This window comes from Mirounga angustirostris, unplaced genomic scaffold, assembly GCF_029215605.1.
Source record: "Mirounga angustirostris isolate CCGP_5_RB_7025 unplaced genomic scaffold, mMirAng1.0.hap1 SCAF_9, whole genome shotgun sequence".
NCBI lineage: Eukaryota > Metazoa > Chordata > Mammalia > Carnivora > Phocidae > Mirounga > Mirounga angustirostris.
Genome location: NW_026991717.1, coordinates 121,141,464 through 121,153,746, shown reverse-complemented (window position 1 = coordinate 121,153,746; position 12,283 = coordinate 121,141,464). Strand labels below are relative to the sequence as shown.

General features: G+C 42.6%; 1 protein-coding gene across 1 annotated transcript in view; it reads right to left on the bottom strand.

Annotated features, from left to right (window-relative positions):
• Positions 1 to 12,283, bottom strand: part of NRXN3 (neurexin 3) — a 1,531,407-nt gene that overhangs the window by 785,473 nt on the left and 733,651 nt on the right. The window contains exons 9-11 of the mRNA XM_054513824.2: positions 7,977 to 8,358; positions 6,985 to 7,175; positions 5,830 to 6,003 (exon numbers count right to left, since the gene is read on the bottom strand). Of these exons, the coding sequence (XP_054369799.2) occupies positions 5,830 to 6,003; positions 6,985 to 7,175; positions 7,977 to 8,358 (747 nt within the window). The remainder of the gene's footprint in view (positions 1 to 5,829; positions 6,004 to 6,984; positions 7,176 to 7,976; positions 8,359 to 12,283) is intronic.

Here is a 12,283-nt window from a genome sequence, read left to right as displayed (position 1 = left end):
CCAGTACTTTGTATGATTCCTACAAACCATTTTTCCTTTGGATGATAACTTTAAGATCATTTTGCTGCATGGGGAGCTCCTATGTAAAAAGTCCCATGCTAGGTTCTGGGGATTCAAAATCCACCTAGTTCTTACCGTGAAGAATAAAGTCTGGGGGGAGATGTCACGCTCTAGTTTTATCTAATAAATCTGATCACAACAAGCTTTGATATCCTTGGATTGTCTCTTCTTGTAGATCAAATCCTGCTCCATCCCCTCTCCAGTTACAGAGTGACATGCAGTAGCCCTATTTTGACAATTGAGCAGTTTCTGAAAAACAACAGCCTTCAGTATTACTGAAAGGCCCCTTATGTTCTTTGAAATTGAAAGCAAAAAAAAAGAAAGAAAGAAAGAAAGAAAGAAAGAAAGAAAGAAAGAAAGAAAGAAAGAAAGAAAGAAAGAAAGAAAGAAAGAAAGAAAAAAATTCAAAGCTATTGTACAACTACCTTGGACTTCAAAATACTAATTCAGTGTCTGTTCTTTTCATTAATTTTATTATATTTCAGCATATATGTGAATCTGCTAAGAAGGGATGGAGAAAAAAGTTAGAGGAAAATGGCTAGAGAGAGACTTCATGTAGTTTATGTCCACCCAAGACATGGGCACTTGTATTGGTCACCCACATGACATATAGCAAGTAGCAGCAAAATAAATGATCTTTTAGGGGAAAAGCAGTGTTTTTAAAGCTACCCTGCTCTTAACCACTTTTAACAATTTTTGCTGGTTGCAAACTCCCAGAAGCCATCTGAAGCTCAATCCTCTAAAGATGCCCAAAAGATGCCCAAAATGCCTTCCTGATTTGCTATTCTGAGTCAAGTAGCCTGAAAGGATAGGACCAGTGGCCCATGACGGACTTTGGATGGTGCCTCTTTGGATGGTAGAAGGAGCAGTGTCTGTGGTAGATATTCACTAACATCTAACATGCAGGCATTTTAAAGGGTATTCAGGATAAAACTGACAGATCCTCTTCTTCCCCAAGAGTACTTTTTCCTTTAGATCACAAAACAGGAAATTAAAGTGCTCAACTAAAATCCCCGATAGGAAACATAAATCTCTAGAACGTTTTAATGACATTAATATCTCCCAAATGCCTAAAAATCTTTCTCTAAAATGAGTTAAGAGAAAATGGCCTTCTCATTCATAAGGCCCAAGCACTCCAAAGTCCCGAGAAATGACCTCCCTGACCCAGAAAATAATAAAGTAAGAACCCAAGTGACCTTTTTTTTTTTTTTCTTTTTCTCTTTCCAAGTGTTGCCTTCCTCTGTGGTGAATAAATTAAAAAGAGCCAACCCATCCATGGCAATTATGTGGAGAGGTATGAACCATTTCCAGAAGTGGATTGATATGCTTCTGAGGAGTCACAGTAAAGGATGCTGTCAAACCTCTTTAGTCCCCCCAAAATTGGAATCATGGTCTCATCCCTCAAAGGTCTTAGCGTTTGTTATTTTGCATTCACTGATCTGGGTTTCCCACCACTGTTTCTGAAGAACAAGGGTTCAGCCCCCTCCCCTAAACCGATGCTGTCCAAGAGGTGTGACAGCTTGAAGGCCCTTAAAGAAAAGATACCAAGAGTGACACAGGGTATCTTTCAGTCCAAAGTGGTAATGGGAGCAAGAACCTTCTCTACCTTGCAGGTCAGCTTTGGTCAATGCAACTTTGTTAGCAAAAGAACAGAAAAGGCGAAAACAATAACCAGAGGTTAGTAAGAGGTAGAGTCAACCAGGGTGACGTTACAGAAATGAAAATAACAATTGGCATAACCACCATCATTCAAACAGACAGTTAAAATGCTCTACAGGTTCTCCAGAGACAGCACAGATGGGGGATGCAGGGACCCAGGTGGAGCAGGTCTCCTCAGAGCCACGTCAGCAGAGCGGGGGCAGGAGAACACTGGACTGACAAAGCACAAGCAGGGATAACAAGAGCCTTCCCACAACCACACAGCCAACCCAAGGCATATGGTCCAGGAAAATGATTCTCCACGAGTCAGGATAAGCATCAAGAAATAAGGGTAGCGCATGGCCAGACTGAAAGACACGTGTGCACAACCAGACCAAGCCCACAAAAATATAATTCTGCACATCTAGGAGTTAAAGATGGAAGAGTCACTTGGGAGCACTCCTTGTAATCTCCTGAAAATGCCACCAGGGAATGTGGCGCTCGAACTGGGCCTGTGTATCAAGGTGATTTGGGAACTCCAAAGAGCTCAATTTGTTTGATGGGTAAGAATACAGCCAAATCCAAATGGCTGCAAGCAAAAAGGCACCAAACCGATGTCCTTTTTATTTATTCATGCCAGTCTCAAAATGAAGCACGTGTGTTTCTCTCAGATGTTTACAATCTGCAATTGTGGAATCACTTTTCCAGCCAACCCATGCCTTGGTCTCTGCAGCCAAGCTGGCCTCAAGATAGAAAGAGATATTTACCAGCTGAGAATAGAACCAGACATCATTTCAGAATTCCTAGCCCAAACGGAGAGGCTGTAAGTCACGGCTAGATGTTGGCTAGATTGTCCAGAAATTGTGCTTAATTTCTGAAGTATTATACTCTGCATAAAAATTAAAACATGGTTCGAGATTTTTTTTTTCTTTCTTAGTATAAAACAATTGGGAGCCAGAGCCGTAGGTTAATTTGTTTTTAAAATAATTTTGGACCCTTCACAGTTAGATAAGAGAGGGAAAGTAGTACATTTACTACTTAGAGATCCTGAAATATCATCATCAATGACTTTGACAAGAACATAGGATACATCCTGGCCTGTGTACCCCAGATAGTGAGAATAGAACGCATTTACCATGTCGAAGGGATGCAGCTCTTAGTTTTTAGTAACGAATCCTCATCCCCTGTACATTATTCTATACATAGAAATGATAAATCAGGAAATGTATTCTATTTCCTGGGATTTCCATCCTGCATAATACTCAAAGGCCTTCTTGAGGGTTCCATACTATGTACAGAGATTCAGAATGAAAAGGACTCTCTAAGGTTTGCAGTCTCTCTAAGGTTCTGTGCTCCTCATTTCCCTCCTCGCCATCTACTTTGGCTTCGTTTCCACAGTGCCCTAAAAGGCTCCTGGGATCTCTTATAAGGGCTTATTCACATGGTGTAAACTTCCAATGACAGTAATTTATGCCTTAACCCACTTTCTGGCCATTTTTCCTGGCCACTTAGGCTAATTATCCAAGTCATCTGTGTACAATAAACAAGGACCTTCTTCCCTCCTCACTCATCCTCCATTCATCCCACCCAGTGGGGCGGTCATAATGCTCCATGGGTAATCATCACAATTATCTCCATGGCAATAGAGTGCAGGGTTATTAGGCTCATGGGACTCGCCATAGATTCGGACGGTAGAAGCATCAAGTCACAATATCCGGTGCTGAACAATCACCCATACTCAGAGGAAGGTCGGACCCCACTATAATGCAGGTGATGAGTCATGCCAAGCTGCACACAGAGATGGAAGTAGGGATGGGACCATTTTCCCCAATTTGATGGGTAATTTCCTTGTGCTAATGCTCTCACTGCTTCTCTTCAAGTTCTCTTAAGTGGACTCCATTCCCCCACCCACTTTTATACTCTACCTTTTAATCCACTCTTCTAAAAGTTGGTTTAGACTTCCTTTCAATCCAATACAACAGTGCTATCTCCTTACACCCCAACTTTTAATCCTCTGCCGAACTCTGCTTCTGATACGGTAGGCCACAGACACGGATAGCTACTGAGCACTGGAAAGGTATGTAGTCTGGATTGAGATGCGCTGTAAGTACAAAATACACACTCGGTTCTGAAGGCTTAATGTGAGAGAAGAATGTGCAATGTTTTAATAATAATTTTGTATCATTGCATGCTGAAATGATAATATTTTGGATATACTGGGTTAAGTGAAATGTAAAATTAAAATTAATTTTACCTGTTACTTTATATCTTTTTTACATGTAGCTAGTATACTAGGAAATTTAAAATTACTTATGTGACTCACATTATATTTCTATCAAGCAACATTGCTATAGAATTAAATGGATGATTCCTATTAACCTGTAAATCTGAAGAACGGATGACATGATAAGAATATTTAACATCTGAAGAGTACTTTATGCTTTTTAACGTGTGCTTTTATGTCTTATGTTTTAACTCAATCTGATTAATTATTGAAGGATAACTGGAATTTCTGTCATTCCACAATCTTTGAAACAGAGATATTCGATTTAATTCCCAAATGTTACGTTTATCTCAGCATTGCCCTTAAAGCCTGAAAGAAGTAAGAGCAAGCCAAGGAGACAAAAATTCTTGATTTGAATGACATAGTGCATTTTCAGGAGAAGAAAGCAAAGTGGCTACTTTAAGCGCATGGTGATTTCCAACTCCCTGTCCTCCCACGTACACAGACCCGATTTGGCCCACCGGATATAAGAAATATTCCTGTCTAAAGGCAAACCGGAGTGGGTCATGGGAACAACCAGTCTTATTACTAGTCCACGTGGGAAGCTGACCCTTAGGCAAAGGGTAATGACTTCCATACTGCACATCAGCTTGTGAAGCTGACAGGAAGCCTTTATAAAAATGTGGCAAGCGAACTCAGGTGAAAGCTGGTTAAGGAGAGATATGTGAAGCTAAATACTTAGGAGATGAGTGAACGCGTTTGATGCGGTAAATCAATGAGATAGAAAAAACACAACACGTATATCACACACAGGGCCGTGAGGCTCAACCGGACAAAAGAACACATAGGTCCTGCTGACTGGTCAGACATCTTTGACCTTGAAGCTAGGTAAGCGTCACCTTTTTGGCCTACCCAAGGCCCCTGGGAAAGCCTGAAAACTGTTCACTGCTAACCTCTGCTGGTTAAACTAGATTGTTTTTGTTGTAAAGAACTGGACTCAAGAAGACCTATAAAATTCACTTAATATCTTAAGAGACAATAGATCACCTACAGGAACAGGCTGAGCGTGGTTTGTTGTGTTGCATTGATGGGGCATGCAATGTTATTAGAGGTCTCACACGAGATCACATTTGTAAAGGATAATCTTACTGTTTATCGAGTACCTACTATGTCTGCACCAGGCATTTTACATACAGCTCTGATTTACATCGCTCACCTTCCAAGGCAAATTTTATTGCCCCACTTTGCAGGTGAGGAGGATAGAGCTCAGAGAGGTTAAGTAACTTGCCAAATGTCACAGAGCGAACAAGAGTTACTACCTGGATCTAAATCCAAGTCTTTCTACCATCAACTCCCATGCTGTCCCAGATCTCATCAACATCACACTAACGAACTGCCTAAGAAGGCCTGACATCTAGTAAGTACTCAATAAATGTCAGTTCCCTTCCCTCATCATGGCATTCTGACATCATTTTCCTACCTCCTGCTGAGTTTGCACTGAACAATGCAGTAGTTATTAGAAACATTTCATTAATGGTGACAGCTACATAAAAGTCTCTGGTATACCTCCCAACGTATAAAAATATAAATAAAACCCCTTACTGCCCTTTCAGCCATGCTGGAAACAAAGGTACAAGTCAGGAAGAGTCTGATGTCAATGCCAGGGAAGGTCCTCCACTGGCAAGTAGTAGCACAGGGAAGACACCCGCCAACATACATTCCCAGAGCCTGTGGCCCATGTCTTGACATACTGAGCCAGGGACAGGAGGACCCCAAAGATGACGCAATGTCGGACGGCAAATGGGAAGGAGAGAGGACTGGTGAACAGTAAGGTGGCGCTGGCAGAGGCAGCAAAGAGGCTTGGTGGTTGCGTCCAGGCTGTGGCTTAAAAAGGAAAAAGGCTGTACCTTCACAGCCACGCTCGATCTGTCCACTCCGATGGAGGGCATCGTTGATGAGGTCTGGCAGGCGCCCGTTCAAATCCACTGATGCCAGACAGCCCTGAAAGCCATCCCGGGAAGCCACCAGCTTTGGAAGGTTGCTGTACATGCCTTGGGCCAGACCCGCCATGTAGAGGTCACCTGCAAAGGAAAGTGAGTAGCAAGAGCAGATGAGTAAAGGGTAGGGAAAGCAGACTCAGCTAGAGCCGATGCACATTAGACGATTTCGTAGGTAATGGTGCTAGAGCTGGCGTGGGGGGAGGGGGACTGGAGATGGCATAAGCAACTAATTACAGAGTCTCCACAGTGTAGAAAGAAGAAACTAACATTGCTTATGTCACTCATTTTCTCCATGCCAGTTCACAAATTTTAATCACCATATTCAGTCCATGAGGTAGGTACTGTTCCCATTTTATGATGAAGTAAAGATTAACAAGATTTCCCACAAAACCACCACTTACCGAATGCTTGTTATGGGCTTGTGACCAATAATAGGAGGAGGATTTTATAGACATTATCCCATCAAAACTCATAACAGCCCATAAAGGTGGTAACAATTATTATCCTCATTTTGCAAAAAAAGTATAGAGAAGCTGAACAAGGCTAAGAAATTGTACCAGTTGTCCTCTGTATTAGGACACCTCCGCATTTTGACATTTATCACCTCACACTCAGCCCCCGCATGCCTGAGGTTTACAGAGAAAATGAACCATCCCTTGAGGATCGGTTTAAGTAAAACTGCATTTTAGTATCATTTAATGGTGTTAAAATAGGATATGCATGATGTCTCAAAAATGCCTGGCACTCCTAACCTGTAGTTTGCCTCTGCAAACAGCGCTTCGATTATAAGAAATGCTCTAAAGGTGCCTGAGAGGCTCAGTCGGTTAAATGTCCGACTCTTGGTTTCGGCTCAGTTCGTGATCTCAGGGTCATGACCTCAGGGTCATGAGATCGAGCTTGGTGTCGGACTCCACGCTCTGCAGGGAGTCTGCTTGAGGTTCTCTCCCTCTGTTCTTCCCTGCCCTTGAGCACTCTCGCTCTCTCTCTCTCAAATAAATAAATCTTAAAAAAACAAAAAACAAGAAATGCTCTAAAAAGGATAAACTTCTTTATAAGGTTTACCTTTCAAATCCAGATTTTTGGCCCCATTGATAACTTGAGTGACCACTTTCGTGTCCACTTTCAAGCTATGGGTGTTACTGTTGTCCCGGGTGATGACAACGTTGTGCCACTGGTTGTCATTCAGGGGGCGGTCACTGTTGCCTTTGATCACGTTGGGACCATTCCCAAGGTCAAACACGTAGTGTATGTACCTGTGAGCAACAACAACCACCTGATGAGTGGAGATTCCCTCGAGTGGTTGAATGGCAACGTGCATAGAAGTGACCCTGAGGGCTTCGCATCCCCTGTGCTAACCTGGCCTCATGCAGGAATAATTAAGGCTTGACCTGGGGTTCTAAGAAGAGTCACAGCCTGTTCTGTCAGACTTCACTTTAATTGCACACTTACAAGGTTCACTTCTTTACCATGATCTAAAAATCCAGAGCCACCAAGTAGAACAGGTGGTACATCCCCAAACACTAGGGGGCAGCATTTAAATTCAGTCGATTGTGGATCTGTGTTTTGGGTTTTATTCCAGCTTTTGTTTTTGTTTTGACTATTTTCCAACACATGGTAGTAAAATACCTTGCAGAAAGAAGAGCATTTAAAACGGCACATATATGGGCTAATGGCAGTGCGGCAAATATCTGTATTTCATTTCTTCCTATAGATTTGGTGGTTGCAGAGAGCACTGTCTCAGAGCATTGTATATAGGATATACACTCCATGCTCCTTTCGCAGAAATGACCTTCTTTCCTATAGGTTTAAAGGACTATATTTCATAGTAAAAAGTCTGATAGTATTGAGTTAGTGGAAGACCTTTAGATAAACTAATGAACTGCTCTTCCTTCCAGCCCTAACCATTACATAGGTTGTTTTTAATCAACGAGGATGAGAGCAGGTAGTGGGAATAGAGGGTGGGAGCAGAATGGACACTTTGTTTTCATGTCCGTATTTTATGTCGGGCTTGAGCTGAGATACCTGGTATAAATGATGTGATCTCTTCCACTTACCCCTTGACCAATTCAACTGCAATGAAGTCATTGCCGTCACCACTGTTGAAGAGAATGAAGCCATCCGCTGAGGTGGTCTTGAACTGGAAGAAGAGGTGCATGGAGGTGTAGGCCTGGAGGGTGGCCAGGCTCAGGTAGCTGCTCTTGGTCTTGAAGGTGACGGGGTCAGCGATAATGTTCCTCAGTCCAAAACGAGCCTTCAGTTCGCAGTAATCGATGTCGCCATTTTTGCACAGGTCAATGTAGAGCAGGCCATTGAACATGAGGCTCTGCAAGTGGCCAATGAAACTGGATGGGACAACGGAGATGTAACGTTTCTCTGTCATGATTCCGGTCTCGATATTGTGGAATTCCAAGCGGGTATGGTCCCCCACCATCGTACCTATCAACGTCACAGAGGAGATTCACGTAAGTCATCACATTTTGTCACAGCACACTTACTATACCTTTTAGGTTTCCACACAAAATATTTAGTTCCAGGAAACAAAATGCCCAATACAGTAGACAGCCGATGGGACCTCAGTCAGAGGACGGATTCCCGGCTGAGGCTGAGTTATATACCCTGTGGCCCATGCTCTCATGCAGCTGCTCAGAATGTCCCATCATATAAAAGAAAATATGAGATCATGGATAGCTCAAGTTAAAGGATAAAATGATTCATTTTCTCCATTCAGGAAACAATTGGGTACGAATGCATACTATAAGAAAAAAAGTCTTGATTGCACCAAACCTTGTAAAGATACAACAGACAAGCATGAAGCATTCACTACCAAATACTTCTTGATGTAATAATTCACCACCCAGTACTTGTCGAAAGATTCTATTGTAGAACATGTGTTAATTTTTTTCTGACCAGCAACTGTTGCTTTTTCTGATAACACCTCTAATTTCCCTTTGGGATGCTACCCTCCATACTTTACCTTAAAACCATCTGGGCTGGATGAAGCTGATCCTAACCCAGCTCTTGAAGTAATCAGCCTACGCAGGCTGGACCACTCAACATTATTTTATCCCCCTAGCCATAGAGTATGGTCTATGGACTAACAAGGTGGTCTGCAAACTTTAGCACGCCTCTGAATCACATGGAGGACTTCTTAATACACCGTTCCCTGCACCCCACCCTCAGAGTTTATCATTCAAAAGTCTGGGGTGTGGCCTGAGACCATGCATTTCTAATAAATTCCAAGGTGATGCTTATGTAGCTGGTCTAGGGAACACCCTTAGAACCAAGGGATCAGCAGCAACATAAGCTGGAGTATTTAGTAGTTACTCAGTAATTAAGTCGAGTAATATTCAGCTCCGGAGTTTTTGTTAGAACACCTATGAGAGAGGCATTCTTTGTAAACAAGGCTTGTTGAAGGGGTAAGAAGAAAACTCAGAGTTGCTGGAAACCATGTGATAACCAGAGAGATTGGGCCTGCCCGAGGAGACAGCCAACCCAGAAGCCAACCACAAAATGGAGAGAAACAGTTCCTCTAGGATGGTGCCATTCGAAGGTCTGAATTCAGCAGCCAAAGCCAGACTTCTAAAAACTAGATGGCAACAGATTGCCTTCTGTGCCTCAAGCATTTAAGATGGGGGTCTGACATTTGCAACTAAAGGATCTCCAGCTGCTACAAATGAACCAGTAGACCTTTCATTACCTGGCTTACCTAGAAGTGAATGACTGGGGCAGGGGGTCATGAAGGCGGCTTGAAATAAATACAAAAGAGAATGGAAATTTTAATGACAAAGTCAAGGAAAACGTCATTAGTACGGTCAGAGTAGAAGGTGGCCCACCCAACATTTATATAGGCACATTATTACAATTTAACAAACCGTGTCCTGATACCCCAATGCTGAAGGAAGGACAGGAAGAATCCCTCCTCCTGCCCTCTCCTGTTGTCTCCGTCCACACTGAAGAAACTCCATTAGCAAGACACCTAGCCTCTCTCTACTCCCTCCGTTACATCTTTCCAGAGGAAAAGGAGTGACATAATCTGGAAGATTAAAGAAACTCTACAGAGAAACTGTATTTCCATAGCTCAGCCCCTGGCACTTCCTGTTTCCCCCTAGGGGAGCAAGCTGCCTCCAAGAAACCCCCAGTGTAACCCACACAACCCACAGTATGGGTGTTACAGGAGCAAGCCTTGCTTCAGTGGAGATGCCCGCCTAAGTCCTGAATTAGTGAGCGTTCAAGTGTGCAATTCCACCTCTGAAACTCGGTAGATGTTAGCCACATTTTTCCATACCAGTGTTACCACTAACAACATGATACTTGACTTTTACCAGCCTTGCATTTGTTTTTTCTCTATTGGTGTAGAACTCAGGTAGCAGGAAAAGAAAAAAAAAAAAAAAAGAGAGAGAGAATGGAAGGAAGGGATTTCTATTTTCTCAGGGTCCTGAAACTTCAGTACCTGGGAGATTCAACCAGATTTCACTTTCAGATGCTCAGTATTAATGTCATCTCTTTGGGAGCATACTCAGACCTGATGCAGGGAACTGTTTATAAGCACAAAAATCAGATTTATGTTTTATGAGCTTCTATGTGGTGTTTTGACAACTAGTGACAAATCATTCACTTAATATAAGCAAAAACAAAATAATGGTGTTGGTTAAATATAAAATTGTAACAGAACAAAAATAAAAATGTAACATAAATCTGCTAACAATTGAATAACTAGGAGAGCTACTATATAAAATTACTTAGTATTGAAAGTTGGACTGGTCATGAAAACGAAAACTAGCATAACCTAAACTCACATGATCTAGAACAATGAGGTGACTGAAACAAATATTCACAGTCTATTTGCCTCTAGCTGTTCATACAGGGCTGAGGCTGGAGCTGGAGAATGATGGGGAGGGGAAATCACAGCCAATCTCCTTGGGGACACAGGAACCAAACCGTGATGATGCTGCGAGCCATGCTAATTCTTATTTTAAAAAAGAAGAAGGAGAAGGGGTGACTGGGTGGCTCAGTTGGTTAAGCGACTGCCTTCGGCTCAGGTCATGATCCTGGAGTCCCGGGATCGAGTCCCGCATCGGGCTCCCTGCTCGGCGGGGGGTCTGCTTCTCCCTCTGACCCTCCCCCCTCTCGTGCTCTCTCTCTCTCATTCTCTCTCTCAAATAAATAAATAAAATCTTAAAAAAAAAAAAAAGAAGAAGAAGAAGGAGGACGAGGAGAAGGAAGAGAAGGAGCGGGGAAGGAGGAGGAGACCAGCAATGAGAATTAAGAAGTGATAAGAGGTGATCCTTGGTGAAGCCTGGGATTCCTAAAGAAACCTGAAGAGACAATTTCAAAGTCAACAGGGAGCTTTTAGAGAAATTATAGATACACAGGCCTACAGAGTTGAGGGGTTAGGAAATTCTGTTCACTGGAAAATGAATTTCATAAAGCAAGAAAATCATGTACAGTGTTGACAAGAGAGAAAAGAGATGGAAGAAGGATAAGAGAAAGGAAACTAACAATGGAATTTGAGAGCTTAGCCCATGGACATGGACTGATTTAAGGATTTAGGATGAGTCGCAGAGCCTCAGCTAGAAGTTGCAGTGGGGTGGGGGTGGGGGGCAACATGGCGCCAAATTAGAAAAGGGACTGCTTCTCTAGATACTAAAGGAACTCACTTGGCTGTGGATGGAGGGTCCCAAAAGAGCATGCACCTGGAGAAAACGTTAAAGAGATCAATTAAGTTTGAACCTTGTGCCAAACTAAGCAAATAAACATAAATAGATGATAAATAGATAGATTGATCTGTGTATCACCTATCAATATTAGTAACTGGGAATCTTTCCTCGTCTCCCCTGAATGCTGTCTATAGACTAAAACTCCCTTCCGTTCGAGAGGCAAACATATACATACTTCACTGCAGCTGCTTTCAAATTTCAGAGGGAAGAGGAGTAATTTGGGAGAAAGATGATTAAAAAAAAAAAAAGCAAGACTACTGAATGTTGTTTATGTGCCAGGCACTATGCTAGACACTTCAGAACCACCACCAAATGCCATTATCACAACCAATAGGTATCATTATCTTGCTTTAGAGAGGAGGACACTTAGCTTAGGGAGGTTAAGCAATGTGATCAGAGTTCATACAGGTGCTAAGTGGTAGACCCTCTGATTGAACCCAGGTGTGTTTGCTTCCAAAGCCCACATCTTGTACATGGCACAGCGGAGAAAAAGCTCGACCTATTCCTTATGTTATTGTGGGTGGAATTTAAATGGTGCGATGTCCCCACTGAAGTTGCTCTGATGGGTTCACACTCTGTCCCAGTGGCCAAGCACCATCACGTCACTCCATCTAAGTCACACGTAATGTATCCAGCACATCCCC